This window comes from Schistocerca nitens, chromosome 3 (assembly GCF_023898315.1).
Source record: "Schistocerca nitens isolate TAMUIC-IGC-003100 chromosome 3, iqSchNite1.1, whole genome shotgun sequence".
NCBI lineage: Eukaryota > Metazoa > Arthropoda > Insecta > Orthoptera > Acrididae > Schistocerca > Schistocerca nitens.
In genome coordinates this window covers 907878483-907899023 of record NC_064616.1, presented here as the reverse complement: position 1 = coordinate 907899023, position 20541 = coordinate 907878483, and the positions used below count along the sequence as shown (strand labels likewise).

Below are 20541 nucleotides of genomic sequence, written 5' to 3'. Positions count from 1 at the left end.
GGGTCTTTTCCCTAGTTATACATCGTACATTACATTTATTTCTGTTTTGGGTCAGTTATTGGTCTTTACAGCAAGCTCTGATCATCTGCAGATGTAATCTCCTTGTATTTAATAAAAAGTTTTGAATGAGGTTGCCTTCTGGTGTACAACTGTACCACCTGTGAATAACCTCATAGAGCCACAAGTTTTGTCAGTCAGGTCACTGATGTACACAAGGGTGACTTATGTTTTTGAAATTTGTATTTTTACTTTTGCTATCTATAAGTTTGGTTCCACAGTTTTTGAGTTATTGAAGAATAACACATTTGACTGTCACTTTTGTACTTTTTTTAAATAATTCAAAAACTATGGCCTCCAGCAAAAACTTAATCAGTTACAAAATTTAACTATTTTAAATTTCGTACAGAAAGGTCCTATTCATTTTTCCTGTAAGACTAATAGTTTGCATGTATCGAGCAAGAGGATATGAAGATCACATGTGTGGTATTCGAATAGATGTGTTGCATAAAACCCATAGGTAGGGTGAATTACCTTGTATATGTGCAAGTAAGTCTATTGTAAAATATTATAAATGTGCTCGAATTGTAATTTAACCTGTACTTGTAATTGTAAATGTATACTGACATACGCAGCATCACTCTAAACAGTGATCAAAGGATGAATGAATGAATAAATAAATACTGACAGTGTTCGCCAAAAACAATGAGGACCTTTTTCAAACAGACTGTAAGATGTGATATACACAGCCATGACACCAAACATCACAGAAAATCAACAGCCTATGTATGTTCAGAAGCAAGGAATTCTTCTTTCGACGTATTTTCTAGAAGTCAATTGAATGCTTCCTTTGTAAGTTTTTTCATATCAATTTCCATGACCAAAAGGAAAACTAAGTTTTTCGTATGTAGAACACAAAAGGGACCATACAAATAACAACTCATGATACTACTAATTTTATGCAGGCTTATGTTACAGCTTTTGTAAACGTATCATCTTTTTCTGTATTTAACGAAAAAGAGGCTGCATAAGAACTTTATACTCCCTGCAACTGTATATTTCACAAGTAAATAATAATGCCTTAGAATGAAATGCAGACAATATTAAAGCATCTGTTCCACTGCATCATAATGTATTTTTTTAAACACATAGTTCAACAACACTTCTCAACAAATTTTCAAAATGTCCCAATCATACTTAAACTACTTCTTTGGTATACATCTGAATTGGAAAGATAATGATGCATTGTTAAAACATATAACAGGCTTAATTGAAGTCAGCCAAATTACAGGTCCCTATATCCATAGATGTGCTTAATGTTTCGAAAATATTAATATATATAATCTATTTCCAGTGAAATGACTGCTGTGTAAATCAGTTTGCTCAGCTGGTTGAACAATCAATATTTGCAGTCAAAACAACTTTTAATAAAAAAGCTTCAGCTTTCATTCTAAAGTAGCCTGAAAAGCCCCAGCGAAAACATATCCCAGTACTAAATATAACGACATTAAATTTCCTGCAAAAAGGTCCTGCTTGTGTTTACTGTAGGGCTAACAGTTTGCATGTAGCAAGTGAGAGAATATGAAAATCTCATGTGCAGTTCTTGAAGGCATTGTGGGTTGCAGAAAACCCATAGGTAGCGGCAGCTGAATCACCCTGTATGTACAATACTTAGTGAAAACACGGGAAAAACAAAAGCTTTATTACTAATTTAATTTATTAGATACAGCCACCCAATTTCAATTTCTGCTGCAGTGTTAGTGTGTTGATGAAACGTAAGAACAATTATGTGTTTATTTTTCATTAACAGGCTTAACATGTAGCTTATTTCTCAGCATAGTGCTTTAGCACTGCAAATTCTTTCTAGTTCTTTTGGGCTAGTCTCAAAATAATCCTTGACACTGTACAAACATATTCATTTTAAGTACTCTCTTAGTTTTGTTTTGTAAACAGGTAGTGCTTCATATTTTTTAAATGCTTGTTAGTCTGTTGCATAATAAGCACCCAGCTTTAGTAGAGTCTTTAACAGCCAGTTGTAATGTGATGTTGTTGATGCAATACTTATCTTTGATTCTTGTGCTGTTACAGTGTAGTTATCTTTTTAGCAGTGGAGTAAAATTTAATTTGAGATACATGCTAGTTTCAAATACAAGGGGTACCCAAAAGAAATTGAACTTTCTTAACTTATTTATTCACATTTTAAGCACAAACCTTCAATCCCCTTCAAAGCACTCTCCACAAGCACTAATACACTTGTGTAATCATTTATTGTGTTTGTCAAAACATTGTTTATCATCATCTTTTGTGATGCCTGACAGTGCCTCCACCATATTTTTCTTCACATTAGCAACATCAGCAAAACTGTTTCATTTCATGTCTCTTTTCATTCTAGGAAACAAAAAAAAGTTGTACGGGGCAACATTAGGTGAGTATGGTAGTGAGGAACAGGGGCAACTCATTTTTGGTCAAGAACTCTCACACAGATGGGCTGTGTGAACAGGGGTATTGTCATGATGCAGAAACCAGTCATACCACTGCCAGAAATCAGGCCACTTATGCTGCATACTGTTGTGCAATCTTTTCTAAACTTCTAAATAGAAAGGCTGGTTAACTGTCTGACCCTGCAGAACAAACTCTGAATGGAAGACTCCTCTCACATTGGTGGGGGGTGGGGATCAGCATTGTCTTAATGTTTAATTTCACCTGATGAACTTTCTTGGGTGAGGTGAACATGAAGTCTTCCACTGGCTTGATTGTTGCTTTGATTCAGGATCGTAAGCATAGCACCGTGATAAATTTTGAAAACACGTTTGGATCATTTTGGGACTCTTCTTTCAAAGCAACCATGTTTTGGCCAGCAGCCAGCAGTCATGGCACGAATTTGGCAACAACCCTTTTCATGCCAAGTGTTCTGCCACAATCTGCTGCACTCAACTCCAAGTCACTCCTGACAGATCCACAGTTTCTTTAATGGGCCACTGTCGATATTTGTTGAGGATTGCACGAATGTTTCCAACATTTTCATGTGTTTGGGCCATGGGAGTACAAGCAGACTGAGGTTTGTCATGATTTGACATTTCACCATTTTTGAATTGGGAAAACCACTCAAACACTTTTGTTTTCCCCATAGCATCATCCTTGTATGTCATTTTTAGCATTTCAAGAGTTTGTGTTCCACTTTTTCTGAGCAAAAAGGAGAATTTTACTGTGGCACACGATTCATGAAACTCATACATTGGAAAAATGACCATCACATGAAACAGCTGTCACTGTAAACTCTGCTGAAACTAGTCCTGACCTTCATCAGTGATGGCACTCACCTTACTGACTCTGGAATGTTCTCACTCTGTGCTCCTAGTGGCAAAATGCAGTATTACAAACGCTCTGCCCACCAAAAAATTTGTTCCATTTCTTTTGGGTATCCTCTGGTACATACATAGAGGGAATTGTCAAAATTTTATATTATTTGAATTTGATTTTATAGGACTCCCTCATTATCAGTATCCTTCCAGTATGTTTGAATACTTCTTCTTTCTTTCTTTCTTTCTTTCTTTTTTTCCAATCTGTTCACATGCACATTTGCTGCCCTACCTCATATTATTATACAGTATGATAAATGTGGATCAATTAGTCAGTACATCTTTAATAATATATCTACATCAACTGTGTAGGTAGTTTTCTTCATTAAAAATACATTGTTGCCTTTTTTGAACACATCTTTTCTATGTGATTTTTCCAAGACATAAATCTCTCTATTGTCAATCTCAGGAACTTGCTTGTGTCAAGTTCTATTCTCAGTGTGCCTGTAAGTTTTATATTTTATTTCTCTGCATTTGTTGTTCTCTTTGCGAGTGTGCCAGGTAGGTTTTTTTCTTTCCTTGTACAAACAGACTGGTTTCACTTAAATATTAATTTGACCATTCTATGCCCATGATAGCTCCTGTTTCAAAATCATTTCTTGACCTATCCTCTGCACACATGATTACATTTTCTTTTACTGGTGCTGTCATGTCATTCACATACATTATAAACATTAGTAGACCAAGTATCAAGTTTATTTTAATTCCAAACTTTGTTCTCTGTTTTCTGAAAATGATTTTATTAGACTGGTTCCATTACCCATGATCTCACATCCATGCAGTTTATCTAACAGAGTAGTATGCCATACATAGTGAAAGGCATTTGAGAGATCCAGTGATACACTACAGAGTTTCTTCTATTCTTCTAGAGCTCTGATTATGTGTGCCACTACCATTTTTGTAGACTTCCCATTCCTAAAGCAGTTCTGTGCTTCATCCAGGATATTTTGTTTTTCTGTTTACTTTATAACTCTCTTTTTAAAGGCTGTTTCTACCATTTTTGATAAGGTGGATGTAATTGTTATAGGGCTATAATTTCCACAATCCCTCTTGCCATCACTTTTATAAATTGGGACTGCTTTACTCTTTTTTGGACTTATTGGGGACAGACCTTTTTCCATGACCAAGTTTACTAGGAATGTCAGAGGCTTTACTGTATACTGTAAGCAGTGTTTGATTATTTTTGCAGATATGCCAGAGTGTTTGGAATAAAGTTGCTGGATTTACAGCCCTCCAGGAAACGTGTGGTGTGCAAATTATTCTCGGGACTGAGACCTGGCTGAACCCTGTGATAGAAAGTTCTGAAATATTTAGTGAGGATTGGGACGTGTATCGGAAAGACAGATTAGACACCGTAGGAGGTGGTGTCTTCATTTCAGTTGACAAAAATGTAGTGTCTACTGAGGTCAAAGTAGAGTGTGATTGTGAAGTTATCTGGACACGCTTAACAGGGCTAGGAGAAATAAAGTTAATTTTTGGGTGTTATTACTGGCCACCAGGTTCCACCGTGACAGTTCTAGAATCATTCAAAGGGAGTCTACACTCTGTATTGCAGAAGTACCCGGATCGTGCTATATTAGTCGGGGGCGATTTCATCCTACCTAGTATAGACTGGGATGTCTATGGATTCATTACAGGTGGTACAGACAAGGCGTCGTGTGAATTACCTTTGAACACATTATCCGAAAACTGTCTTGAGCAGGTAAATCATCAGCCAACGCGTAATGGAAATATTTTAGATCTGGTAGCCATGAACAGACCAGACCTCATCGACGATGTCAGTGTTGAGACAGGGATTAATGATCATGATGTTGTCATTACGACTGTGGTTATGAAAGTTAAAAAGTAGGTCAAGAAGGCTAGGAGAGTATTCTTACTAGAAAGAGCAGATAAGCAGTTGTTAGCATCCCACTTAGTAAATGGATCGACTTCATTTGCTTCCGGTACGATGGAAGTGGACAAATTATGGGCAAATTTTAAACACATTGTAAATCACGCATTGGACAAGTTTGTGCCGAAAAAGTGGGTTACAGACAGAAAAAACCCACCGTGGTTTAACAGAGCAATTCGGAGAATGTTCAGGAAGCAAAGACAGTTGCACTCGCGGTACAAGAAAGATCAGGAGAATAAGGACAGGCAAAAGTTAGTAGAGATTCATGCTGCTGTAAAAAGAGCGATGCACAAAGCATACAACCACTACCACCGTCATACCGTAGCAAAAGATCTTGCTGAAAACCCAAGTAAATTATGGTCTTACGTAAAATCGGTAAGCGGGTCGAAGGCTTCCATCCAGTCACTCATTGATCAGTCTGGCCTGGTAACGGAAGACAGCAAAACGAAAGCTGAAATTTTAAATTTAGCGTTTGAGAAATCTTTCACGCAGGAGGATTGTACAAACATACCGCCGTTTGAGTCTCGTACAGATTCCCATATGGAGAACATAGTGATAGACATCCCTGAGGTTGAGAAGTAGCTGAATGGATTGAAAATAAATAAATCGCCAGGTCCTGATGGGATTCCAATTCAGTTTTACAGAGAGTACTCTACTGCATTGGCTCCTTACTTAACTTGCATTTATCGCGAATCTCTTGCCCAACATAATGTCCCGAGCGACTGGAAAAAAGTGCAGGTGACACCTGTATATAAGAAGGGTAGAAGGGCGAATCCTCAAAATTACAGACCAATATCCTTAAGATCGGTTTGTTGCAGGATTCTCGAACATATTCTCAGTTCGAATATAAAGAATTTCCTTGAGACAGAGAAGTTGCTGTCCGTGCGTCAGCACGGCTTTAGGAAGCATCGCTCCTGCGAAATGCAACTCGCCCTTTTTCACATGATATCTTGCAAACCATGGATGAAGGGTATCAGGCGGATGCCATAAACCTTGACTTCCGGAAAGCATTTGACTCAGTGCCCCACTGCAGACTCCTAACTAAGGCATGAGCATATGGAATTGGTTCCCAAATATGTGAGTGGCTCGAAGACTTCTTAAGTAATAGAACCCAGTACATTGTCCTTGATGGTGAGTGTTCATCAGAGGTGAGGGTATCATCTGGAGTGCCCAGGGAAGTGTGGTAGGTCCGCTGTTGTTTTCTATCTACATAAATGATCTTTTGGATAGGGTGGATAGCAATGTGCGGCTGTTTGCTGGTGATGCTGTGGTGTACGGGAAGGTGTCATCGTTGAGTGACTGTAGGAGGATACAAGATGACTTGGACAGGATTTGTGATTGGTGTAAAGAATGGCAGCTAACTCTAAATATAGGTAAATGTAAATTAATGCAGATGAATAGGAAAAAGAATCCCATAATGTTTGAATACTCCATTAGTAGTGTAGCACTTGACACAGTCACGTCGATTAAATATTTGGGCATAACATTGCAGAGCGATATGAAGTGGGACAAGCATGTAATGGCAGTTCTGGGGAAGGCGGATAGTCGTCTTCAGTTCATTGTAGAATTTTGGGAAGATGTGGTTCATCTGCAAAGGAGACCGCTTATAAAACACTAATACGACCTATTCTTGAGTACTGCTCGAGCATTTGGGATCCCTATCAGGTCGGATTGAGGGAGGACATAGAAGCAATTCAGAGGCGGGCTGCTAGATTTGTTACTGGTAGGTTTGATCATCATGCGAGTGTTACAGAAATGCTTCAGGAACTCGGCTGGAAGTCTCTAGAGGAAAGGAGGCGTTCTTTTCGTGAACCGCTACTGAGGAAATTTAGAGAACCAGCATTTGAGGCTGACTGCAGTACAATTTTACTGCTGCCAACTTATATTTCACGGAAAGACCACAAAGATAAGAAAAGAGAGATTAGGGCTCGTAAAGAGGCACATAGGCAGTCATTTTTCCCTCGTTGTGTTTGGGAGTGGAACAGGGAGAGAATATGCTAGTTGTGGTATGGGTACCCTCTGCTACGCACCGTATGGTGGGTTGCGGAGTATGTATGTAGATATAGATGTAGAACTATGCCCTCAGTATCTTTGTTTTTCAGTGATCTGATTATATTTGTAACATTTGTTTCATCTGCTGGAAAGAGGAACAGGCATTCTGTTATTTCTGGTGAAACTATTCTCTTTTTACTTAAGATTCATTTTGTTTGATTAGCTTCAGGACTATATTTACACAATACTAATTTAAAGTGGAATACACTTCACATGGATCAGTCAGTTTTTTCTCTTATGCTGTAAGTACTATGTTCCCACTTTCTATCTTATTTGATTCATTCCTGTTTGTATTTAGCGATCTGATGGTATTAGAAATATTTGATGAATTCCAATCTGATGTTAATATTGTTTAGATTTTGGTTGCCTTATCGTTTTGCTATATTCTTTCTTCTTATGTCTGTATGTTTCTTATGTCTACAGGACTATTACATTCCTTATCTTTTATTAAAAAAAATTAAGTCTTCTCTGGCGTTTATGATTTCTCTGGTGATCCATTTATTACTATGTCATACACTTATCTTTCTGCTGACCTTTGAACAAGCTGTGTTTATGTGGTGACTTGAGGTTGAAATGAAAGTTTTCCAGCTTTCCTCCATGTCAGTGCTGTATACAGCCTTCAAGTCTTCTGATCTGGGTAACATTTCCAATATTTCCAGTTATGAGTTTCTTATTCTGTAACTCAGTTAACTGAACTCAGTAACCTGAAATGACTGTGTTAATTGTGTGCACTTTCAGTTTATTTAAAGGCATGTTTTTGAAAACATGATCTATTACTGTGTCTGATGATTCATCACTCCTTGTTGAGCTGTTTACAAGCAGCTTCATATAATTTGTATGTACAACACCATAGAAACATTTTGTAGAGCTGCTCTGTTTCGATGTATTTATATTTAGGTCATTGGCTGCTATTAAGTATGGGAATTCTTTAACAGGTTTGTCAAATGGTACTTCAACACCAGTTCTATTGGGAAATCTTTTAGCCTAGAGCTTGGAGAACGACATGTACCTAAAGCTAGACATTTGTGTTCCTGAAAATTTGTTTGAATTGCTGCTGCTTGAAAACATATTTCTCTATGGTTTGTAACTGGCCATGCAAAACATTCAGTTATGCTGTTATCCACATAAAAAGCTACCCCTTCTTTCTGTCAGTTCATGCTCAATCATTATGAAGATATCTGATACTTCAGCAACATGTCCTCTGCTCTTTTCACACGTACTGAACATTTTGATTAAATATTTGAAAATAAAAATTAGTTTCAATTTCTTTTCTATGTTCTGTTTTGTTTTCTTTTTTCCCTGGGGACATCAGAATTCCCGGTATTTCAGTTCTGCAGCTTACATGCTTCTTAGTGTTCTTCCTCCTTCTGGTGTTGTAGCTGCTGATTTTAGCAATAAAAAATCCAGATCACTTGGCTGCTTCATATTCCTTCTAACTGGGCTTGCTGGACTTGCTTCTGCTGCTGAGGTCGTTGGTGCTGATGCTGAAGCTGTTGCAGCTGCTGTTGGTGAGGTTGGTGTTGATCCTTTAGAGTTTGCTGCAGATCCTGTTGAGGTTTCTTGTTCTGTCACAGCGAGTGGTGCTGATGCTTGAGTGGTTGTTCCCATTGACGTTGCAGGTCTTTTCAACAGCATATGATTCTGCAGTCACTGGCCAACATCTTTGATAGATGAGACAGGTTCACGATTGCACTGATTGACATCTTGAAATCTTCTTTCTTATGTGTAGTTTGTTTGGTCCAGATCATTGTTAACTCCTTGGATGTCTTCTTTCCTCTTTTCCATTATCCTGAGCCACTGGTGTATTGTAGTTTGCATTTTTTGGATTAATTTCTTTTCTATGTCTTCTGTCTTTTTCTTTGCAATACATTGATCAGTTGTATTTTGTATTGTTTTGGTCATTTTCTTTTCTATGCTTTCTGTTTTCTCTTTTCTTATTCCCTTGTCAGTAGTTTTTTCAGACTTAACTATAGCACTTGGGATTTTTACTTTGTTCTTGCTAATGACAACAGCCAGTCCTTCTCATATCTGTTTATTCCTTTCACTGCTTAAGTGAAAGCCTTCTAAAGTAAAATTGTTTCAACTTAGTCTTTACACTGCAAAATTAACAGCAGTTCTTCTTTTTCTTAAAAGACATCATAGTCACCGTTGACTGTATAAAATATTTATTGTTACTATTGCAATTTCGGCCTTATGGCCATTTTCAAGTAACACTGCAAAGTTACATTTTGTCAGAATATAAAACTATCTGACATGAGTACATGTCGTCGTCAAAATGCAGGCTTCTTACTGTGAGAGTCCCACAAGATCTGATGAGTACGACACTTACTACATCGTAATATGTTGTTAAATATATACTGAACTGTCGATGTTACCATCATTCTAATAATCTATCACATATACAAGTTCAGGTGCACTGACAACATGTGGAGCTAAGTCAGTTGGCCCAAAAATACCTTCTTTTGTGTGTATTTCTTAATTCATTGATAGTCTGTATCATATAGTGATTTGTTGCTTCAATTTTTGAATTTAGATGTTGTACATCATATTGTGTTGGAATAGGGTGGATTATTATATTCATTTTATGACCAAGTTTCAGTATATGCCCTTATGTTTTGTAAACATGTTTTTTTTTAACCATTTGAATGGGGCTATCAATCTCATTCGTTCCTCCTATTACCACTGATGTATTGTCTGTTGTGGAAGTTTTTGTGGCAATTGCATTTCTTGTGATTTCCTTTAAAGGTGCACCTGGTTTCATGATGTCTCCACCTGGTAAGAAGAGTCTAACTTCTCCTGTAGAAGTGATCCACACCCTCTTTCCTGGCTGTCCACTAAAATAAGTACTGTATCTTGTTTTTCTTGTGTGTCTCATTTCCGACCATTTCACTCTGGACAGACTTATTTGTAATAGACAAGCTCTTGTTCATTGTCATGTCACTCATTTTTGTCATCATTTCACTTTCCCTGTTTGTTTTTGCATCTTGTTTGTCAGATATTTTAATGCTGATGCATTGAAGATTGTAAACAGTTTTTGATATTTGAATGTTTTTGGTTTCATTAATGTTTCTCTGCAGCTCCCTAATACAATTTTCTAAGGATTTTGTTTTTCCTAACAATTCCACATTGTCTTTGTGAACAATGTTTATAATGTCTTCTTTTCTTGTTAATTCACACCCAAAATGTGTACAGCACTTTAAAGTGAATACATACGGTATGTCATTGCACTGCTTGCAGTTACCGTATCTGTTGTTAAGCATCTAACATACTTGTTGTTACTGGAATCATAGTTTTTAGTATTATTTCACATTCACCACACACAATAAGCCTTGTACACATATTGTGGCACTTTTTATACAAAAATACCATTCAATACTTTATTTTTGTAAGTACAAATTACAGAACATGTATGTACGTAGATGTCGGTATTAATCTCATAAATGTCTTGTAAGGAAGCCTATGTAGGATGCTTGACTCATGACTGAATTGATTCTCTCTTTTTATCTACCTCTCTCTCTTTATTTATCTATTTCAGCCAAAACAATTGTGTAAATAGTTAACAGAGTGCCAATAAAAAAGCATCTTGAAAACTCAGTTCCAGCCCTCATACATTTATTTACAACTGATTGCATCTACTGAAACCTCCATATTCTCATTTTTAATGCATGATTTAATCACTCTGATGACTAGAGACTGGATCTGAATGAACATGTACATTTTTTTCTTGTAGTGGAAAAGATAACTTACGTTTGCTTTGTATTGTTGTCACTGTTTTGTAGTACTTAGAAGTGAACATTTTACCTGCACGTTGTAAAAACATCATATTAAAAAATGATTATACAAATTCATTCCATTCTCATCCTTTGATCTGGCAGGCACTTTACTCCTGTGTTGTACATTCTTTCACTTTTTGTTCAAGTTGAAGACAGTGACCCTACAAAGAGAGTATGATTGTCACAATCTTCTAACTTTGTTCCTCTGCAGCTCACCCTGATCACTTCTGTGTACCCAATAGTATTGTGTAGACAGAGCCAAATGACTTGGCTGTCATTATAATTGTACTAGTGTTTAATGAAGTGGTGCAGAAGAATTGGAATATGCACTATAAGCATTCTACCACTGCATACACTGTACTGCTGCTACTCTTGCTTTACTTTGTGCAGTTCTTTCTTTTCTGCTGACTGCAGTGACAAGAATTGCAGTACTAATGTAATTTAAGAACATTGCTGCATGTATGTAACTCACATATATTTTGATGTTGCATGAAATTGTGTAGATTGTTTTGAGCACTTATCTAAAGGGAATTTTTTTTGCAATCGTTAAATGTTGTTGAGGGAGTTAAATCAGACATCAAAAAACATAGTAAGCACTGTCTGACATGCTTGCTGCATGTGCAGTGCTTTCGCAAAAGGAAATACCATTGAAACACTTCCATTGCTTTCTAATAGAACTGAGATTTGTTGTTGTCACTCTGTGTAAGAGTTCCTGGTAGGTGCCAGACTAAAATAATTATAGTTTGATATTGTTTATATTTTACCCATAAAAGAATATAACTGCAAATCTAATACCTAATGACTAAAACTGAATTGTTGTTTCAGGTGCATCAGCTACTTTGAACAGTATATTGAATATGATCCGTTTTTCACCCCACCTGAGCTTACTAATCCATGGATTTCAGATAGTACTGAATTGTGGGAGCAGGAAAAAACAGCGTGAGTTGTGCTAATTATTTTTGGAACTGGAATGAAACAGAAATGGAAAGCATGACTACAATATTCAAGAAATTAGTTCTGAAATGAAAGATTATTTAATTACTAAAAATTATTGCCTGTGGTACTTTAAAGACATGGCTGTAAATAATGTGTTGTTCACATGTATGTTCATTCAGCTTTATACCCCTAACAAGAATTGTTTAAGAGAGACACAGTCTCTATAGAGGCTCACTAAATGTGCAACTTTTATATAACCTGATTATATTAGTCTCTAGTCCAAACTGGACATGAGAATCAATCAGATTGCAACTAACTTCTAAATTTGACAAAAGCCAAATGGCAAAAATAAAAAGGTTAAACTTAAAGGTTAAACTCAATGATACCTCTGTTCTCATCCATTTTGCGTCTTCTTTAAATATTTGAATCTTTATATTTGAATCTTTAAATATTTGAATGTTTTTAAAGCAGGAATGAATTATTTTTAAACTATCAGGTCGTATTAACCATCTGCAAAACTATAAGAAAACTCCAAAGTTAATATACAGGGTGGTCCTTAGATCGTGACCGGGCCAAATATCTCACGAAATAAGCGTCAAACGAAAAAACTACAAGAGCGAAACTTGTCTAACTTGAAGGGGAAAACCAGATGGCGCTATGGTTGGCCCGCTAGATGGTGCTGCCATAGGTCAAATGGATATCAACTGTGTTTTTTTAAATAGGAACCCCCATTTTTTATTACATATTCGTGCAGTGCGTAAAGAAATATGAATGTTTTAGTTGGACCACTTTTTTCGCTTTGTGATAGATGGCGCTGTAATAGTCTCAACCATATGGCTCACAATTTTAGATGAACAGTTGGTAACAGGTAGGTTTTTTAAATTAAAATACAGAACATAGGTACGTTTGAACATTTTATTTTGGTTGTTCCAATGTGATACATGTACCTTTTTGAACTTATCATTTCTGAGAACGCATGCTGTTACAGCGTGATTACCTGTAAATACCACATTAATTCAATAAATGCTCAAAATGATGTCCGTCAACCTCAATGCAATTGGCAATAACGTGTAACTACATTCTTCTTAACAGTGAGTAGTTCGCCTTCCTTAATGATCGCACATGCATTGACAATGCGCTGATGCATGTTGTCAGGCATTGTCAGTGGATCACGATAGCAAATATACTTCAACTTTCCTCACAGAAAGAAATCCGGGCACATCAGATTTGGTGAACGTGCGGGCCATGGTATGGTGTTTCGTTGACCAAGCCACCTGTCATGAAATATACTATTCAATACCGCTTCAACTGCACATGAGCTATGTGCCGGACTTCCATCATGTTGGAAGTACATCGTCAGTCTGTCATGTAGTGAAACATCTTGTAGTAACATCGGTAGAACATTAAGTAGGAAATCAGCATACATTGCACCATTTATATTCCCATCGATAAAATGGGGGCCAATTATCCTTCCTCCCATAATGCCGCACCATACATTAACCCGCCAAGGTCACTGATGTTCCACTTGTTGCAGCCATCGTGGATTTTCCGTTGCCCAATAGTGCATATTATGCCGATTTACGTTACCGCTGTTGGTGAATGACGCTTTGTCACTAAATAGAATGCGTGCAAATAATCTGTCATCGTCCCATAATTTCTCTTGTGCCCAGTGGCGGAACTGTACATGACGTTCAAAGTCATCGCCATGCAATTCCTGGTGCACAGAAATACGGTACGGGTGCAATCAATGTTGATGTAGTATTCTCAACACCGACATTTTTGAGATTCCTGATTCTCGTGCAATTTGTCTGCTACTGATGTGCGGATTAGCCGCGACACCAGCTAAAACACCTACTTGTGCATCATCATTTTTTGCAGGTCATGGTTGATGTTTCACATGTGGCTGAACACTTCCTGTTTCCTTAAATAACGTAACTATCCGGCGAACGGTGCGGACACTTGGATGATGTCGTCCAGGATACCGAGCAGCATACATAGCACACGCCCGTTGGGCATTTTGATCACAATAGCCATACATCAACACGATATTGACCTTTTCCGCAATTGGTAAATGGTCTATTTTAACATGGGTAATGTATCACGAAGCAAATACCATCCACACTGGCATAATGTTACATGATACCACATACTTATACGTTTGTGACTATTCCAGCACCATCTATCACAAAGCAAAAAAAAGTGGTCCAACTAAAACATTCATATTTATTTACGTACTACACGAATATGTAATAAAAAATTGGGGTTCCTATTTTAAAAAATGCAGTTGATATCCGTTTGACCTATGGCAGGGCCCTCTGGTGGGCCAACCATAGCGCCATCTGGTTTCCCCCTTCAAGGTAGATGAGTTTCGTTCTTTGTAGTTTTTTCGTTTCATGCTTATTTTGTGAGATATTTCGCCCGGTCACTATTAATGGGCCACCCTGTATATGTAGCAGGTGATTACATGTGATAAGAGACAATTACTTCATACAACTTGTTACATATTACTGTGTAAAATATCATTTAATTATAATACACTTCTCTTGGTCACCAATATAATTTTTTATCATCTCAAAACGCTTTTTGGGATAAACTCATCATCAGATCTGTCAAAATCAATACAAAGTATCGTGTCATCTCCTAGTCCATTCCATAAATTCAGGGGCATTGGGTGTTATGGGATGAAACAGTGGATGACAGGCTATGTTACAAGGTATGATCAAAAAGTTATGGGAATTTTTGTTGTAATCAAAGAATCTTTATTTATTCATCATCATCTATTCCCCTTCAAAGTAATTCCTTTCAGGTATAATTAAGTTGTACCAGTGCTTTTTCCAGCCTTGGAAGAACTTCTGGAACTTATTTTTTATTATTTTGTTCAGCTCCTTCAGCCATTCTGTTTTTATCTCATCAATGGTGAGAAAACAAAGTCCTTTCATAATTCTTTTTATCCTCAGGAATAGAGAGAAGTACAGGAGACCATGTCCAGCAAACATGGTGGCTGAGGCAACATAATGGTTTTGTTGTTTACCAAAAAATCATTAACACGCACTGAATGTGATCAGGGGCATTATCATGACGCAACTTCCATGGAGTGCTTTTGCCAAAATTCTGGTCATTTTCTTCAGATTGCTTTACACAAACAGTGGATAACTTCCAGGTAGTAAGGAATGTAGTATGGCCACAAGGCAAGAGCTCATGATGCTCTACCCCACTGTAATCTGTGAGAAGAACCTTCACGTATGATTGAACTGGTTGATTTTTGTTTGGTCTTGGCTCTTCAGATAATTTGCACTGAGACAATTGGGCCTTGGTTTTGACATCATACCTGTATACCCATGTTTTGTCACCTGTTACAACCTTCTTTAGAAGTTCTGGCACATTGTCGATGTCATTCAGCAATTCCTGAGCCATTTCTATGTGACATCATTTTTGGTCAAAATTCAACAGTTGCAGAACAGACTTTGCTGCTACTCATTTCATGCAAAAAACACCCAAAAAAATTGCTTGGCACGAGCCAAATTATATGCCGACATTGTTAGTAACCTCACAGAGGGTGATTCAGCAACTTTTCAGGACCATTTTCTTTACTTTTTCTCCATTGTCATCAGTAACTGATGTGCTATTGTCCAGGGTGGTCATCATCTTCATTATCTTCTCAACCCTCTTTGAAATGTTCATACCACTCACATGAAAAATATGCTGAGCACATGAAAATATCTATGACCTTTTTGACTGTGAACGATAAACTTAATATTCAAAATGGCTGAAAATGCAAACGTATCAGGAATGTGTGCACCAACAAGATAAAAAAAACTGTTTGAAACCAGTATGTACACTCCTGGAAATGGAAAAAAGAACACATTGACACCGGTGTGTCAGACCCACCATACTTGCTCCGGACACTGCGAGAGGGCTGTACAAGCAATGATCACACGCACGGCACAGCGGACACACCAGGAACCGCGGTGTTGGCCGTCGAATGGCGCTAGCTGCGCAGCATTTGTGCACCGCCGCCGTCAGTGTCAGCCAGTTTGCCGTGGCATACGGAGCTCCATCGCAGTCTTTAACACTGGTAGCATGCCGCGACAGCGTGGACGTGAACCGTATGTGCAGTTGACAGACTTTGAGCGAGGGCGTATAGTGGGCATGCGGGAGGCCGGGTGGACGTACCGCCGAATTGCTCAACACGTGGGGCGTGAGGTCTCCCCAGTACATCGATGTTGTCGCCAGTGGTCGGCGGAAGGTGCACGTGCCCGTCGACCTGGGACCGGACCGCAGCGACGCACGGATGCACGCCAAGACCGTAGGATCCTACGCAGTGCCATAGGGGACCGCACCGCCACTTCCCAGCAAATTAGGGACACTGTTGCTCCTGGGGTATCGGCGAGGACCATTCGCAACCGTCTCCATGAAGCTGGGCTACGGTCCCGCACACCGTTAGGCCGTCTTCCGCTCACGCCCCAACATCGTGCAGCCCGCCTCCAGTGGTGTCGCGACAGGCGTGAATGGAGGGACGAATGGAGACGTGTCGTCTTCAGCGATGAGAGTCGCTTCTGCCTTGGTGCCAATGATGGCCGTATGCGTGTTTGGCGCCGTGCAGGTGAGCACCACAATCAGGACTGCATACGACCGAGGCACACAGGGCCAACACCCGGCATCATGGTGTGGGGAGCGATCTCCTACACTGGCCGTACACCACTGGTGATCGTCGAGGGGACACTGAATAGTGCACGGTACATCCAAACCGTCATCGAACCCATCGTTCTACCATTCCTAGACCGGCAAGGGAACTTGCTGTTCCAACAGGACAATGCACGTCCGCATGTATCCCGTGCCACCCAACGTGCTCTAGAAGGTGTAAGTCAACTACCCTGGCCAGCAAGATCTCCGGATCTGTCCCCCATTGAGCATGTTTGGGACTGGATGAAGCGTCGTCTCACGCGGTCTGCACGTCCAGCACGAACGCTGGTCCAACTGAGGCGCCAGGTGGAAATGGCATGGCAAGCCGTTCCACAGGACTACATCCAGCATCTCTACGATTGTCTCCATGGGAGAATAGCAGCCTGCATTGCTGCGAAAGGTGGATATACACTGTACTAGTGCCGACATTGTGCATGCTCTGTTGCATGTGTCTATGTGCCTGTGGTTCTGTCAGTGTGATCATGTGATGTATCTGACCCCAGGAATGTGTCAATAAAGTTTCCCCTTCCTGGGACAATGAATTCACGGTGTTCTTATTTCAATTTCCAGGAGTGTATAAAGCATGCAAAATTAAAAAGTTCCAATAACTTTTTGATGACACCTCATATATTGATTTTGACATATCTGATGATGGGTTTATCCTGAAACAAGTAATGAGATGGTAAATAAGAACATATATAAGTGACCAAGACAAGAGTACTAGCATTCATTGCTAACAATGATTGCAGATCTACTGAGAGACATTTTGTCTAGACTGATAAAGTATCACTTTTATTTTATAAACACGAGACACATTATTTTTATGTTAGGTAGATGACAGAATAACGCATATTCTCATATATTTGCAGGAAAGAAATTTCTGCTCGGCGAGTAAAACGCTGGGCATTCAGCCTTCAGGAGCTACTGCAAGATCCTGTAGGGAAGGAACATTTCACCAAATTTCTTGATAAAGAATTCAGTGGGGAAAATCTCAAGTAAGTTTTAGATTCATAAATAGAAATGCACTGAACCAAAGAAAGATAATTAAAAAAGGTCCATAAATTATAAAGCTATCCATGAAGTAAACAATGTGTAACAGTTCATTATATCACTGTGGTGCCAACTGTTGCTCAAATTGCTACTGTAGATACACGTGAACCGTACACCAAACATAATGGTCTTTCCTCTCGGTGGTGCCATGTGGCCGTCCTGAGCCTTGTCTTCTTGTGGTTGTTCATTCTCGTAATCACCACTGCCAGAAATCATGTACAGTGGCCACATTCCTGCCAAGTATTTCTGCAATATTGAAGAAGGAACATCCAGCTTCTTGCAGCCCTAGTAAATGATGCAATTGAAACTCAGTGACGTGCTGATAATAGCATCTATGTTGCCTTAAAGGCATTCTCGACTAAAACAAACTCGCCACGTCCAGTCTCAAAGACAACTAACACTCACGACCATTGCAGCATGTATTTAAAGCGAGCTCGATTTGGATCGTCGTAGTGACGCTACTAGCGGCACTCTTATGCGATTCGTATGAAACTTGAATAGACATCATCTGTCAGAAGTAGAAACACACCTACCAACTTTCGTTTGTCACACAATTCCTTCTGGTGTTGTGATATTTTTTTCCATCAGTGTGTAATAGCAAAATTTTTTACTTACGACACAATATAATAGTAATTTATACTTGCACAGACCGAGCAAGGTGGCGCTGTGGTTAGCACACTGGACTCGCATTCGGGAGGATGACGGTTCAAACCCGTCTCCGGCCATCCCGATTTAGGTTTTCCGTGACTTCCCTAAATAATTTCAGGCAAATGCTGGGATGGTTCCTTTGAAAGGACACAGCCTATTTCCTTCCTAATCCTTCCCTAATCCCAGCTTGTACTTCATCTCTAATGGCCTCGTTGTCGACGGGACGTTAAACACTAATCTCCTCCTCCTCTACTTGCATAGATCATTATTCAATTTCAAAAAAAATTATCTGAAAAGATGATCTGCATTTTTAATTTCTTATCCTTCAGTTTCAGTTAAAAAAACTTCTGAATTGAAATACTCGATCCACCACACTCCGTCAGATTTTTTTAATCCTCCAAGGATCATGTTCGTGATATTTCACCAGTGCTGCAGCAACAGGTGTACAAAAATAATCCATTTTCTCAGTTAAAATATGGCTATACGCTGACTGTTCACATTGGATAATTCGGTAAAATAAACACACGTGTAGTCGGGTGAAGCAAAAATTACTTCAGTTGTGTTAGATGTATTTTTTAAAATTTATTTATTAACTTTTGGTTACATGACCATGCAGCCAACCATAGTTTATACATATCAGTAACAACTGTCACTTTTGACTATTATATATGTACAAATTTAAATCCATTTATAGCAAAACAGGTATAATTTTTATAAAATTGGTATGTATACACTATACTTCTCTGTGTACAAAATTTAAATGAAAATCAGTTGCAATAAAAGATTTATTTTTTTTAACTAAAAGATTTGTACAAGTACACTTAACTTTACTTTATGTATCTGATTTGTCTCCTGATGTATTGGATAATTGGGGTCCCACCTCCAGGCAATGCAGTTCTTTGTTTCTGCTGTGTCCCCTTAGAGTGGCCACTCTCAGAGAAGCCACTCTCACATATGGTACCATGTTGCTAGTTTCCTCTTCCTTCCCACCATATTCACATGATCTAGATTTTGATGTAGCTGATTATACACTGAAACACCAAAGAAACTGGTATAGGAATGTGTATTCAAATGTAGAGATGTATAAACTGACAGAATACGGCACTGTGGTCAGCAATGCCTATATAAGACAACAAGTGTCTGCTGCAGTTGCTATACTGGTTACGCTACAATGGCAGATTATCAAGATTCAAGTGTGCTTGATCATGGTGTTATAGTCAGCGCACGAGTGATGGGACACAGTACCTCTCAGGTAGTGATGAAGTGGGGATTTTCCCATATGATCATTTCACGAGTGACTGTGAATATCAGGAATCCAGTAAAACATCAAATCTCCAACATCGCTGCGGCCAGAAAAAGATCCTGTAAGAACGGGACCAATTAAGACTGAAGAGATGTGACAGAAGTGCAACCCTTCTGCAAATTGCTGCAGATTTCAATTCTGGGCTATCAACAAGTGTGGGCATGTGAACTATTCAATGAAACATCATCAATATGGGTTTTTGGAGTTGATGGCCCACTTGTGTACCCTTGATGACTGCACAACATAAATCTTTATGCCTTACCTGGGCCTCCAAACGTGGACATTGGACTGTTGATGAGTGGAAACATGTTGCCTGATTGGACAAGTCTTGTTTCAAATTGTACTGAGCAAATGGATGTGTATGGGTATGGAGACAAACTCATAAATCCATGGTCCCTGCATGTCAGCAGGGGACTGTTCAAGCTGGTGGACACTCTTTAATGGTGTGGGGCATGTGCAGTTGGAGTGGTATGGGACCCCTGATTCATCTAGTTACAACTCTGACTGGTAGCACATACATAAGCATCCTGTCTGATCACCTGCATTCATTAATGTCCATTGCGCATTTTGACAGACTTGGGCAGTTCCAGCTGGACAATGCAACACCCCACGTCCCAAATTGCTGCAGAATGGCTCCAGGAACACCCTTCTGAGCGAAAAACCACTTCCACTGGCCACCAAACTCCCCTAGGCATCAACATTATTGAGCATATTTGGGATGCCTTGCAAGGTACTGTTGAGTAGAGATTCCACCCCCTCATACTCTTATGGATTTATGGATAGCCCTGCAGGATTCATGGTGTGAGCTCCGTCCAGCACTACTTCAGACGTTAGTCGAGTCCATGCCAT

At 39.0% G+C, this 20541-nt stretch overlaps 1 protein-coding gene across 3 annotated transcripts in view; it reads left to right on the top strand.

Annotated features, from left to right (window-relative positions):
* Positions 1–20541, top strand: part of LOC126248966 (regulator of G-protein signaling 7) — a 220949-nt gene that overhangs the window by 154432 nt on the left and 45976 nt on the right. For all 3 annotated transcript variants that reach the window (XM_049950518.1, XM_049950516.1, XM_049950517.1), the window contains 2 exons: positions 11898–12011; positions 17561–17686. In XM_049950518.1, the coding sequence (XP_049806475.1) occupies positions 11898–12011; positions 17561–17686 (240 nt within the window). The remainder of the gene's footprint in view (positions 1–11897; positions 12012–17560; positions 17687–20541) is intronic.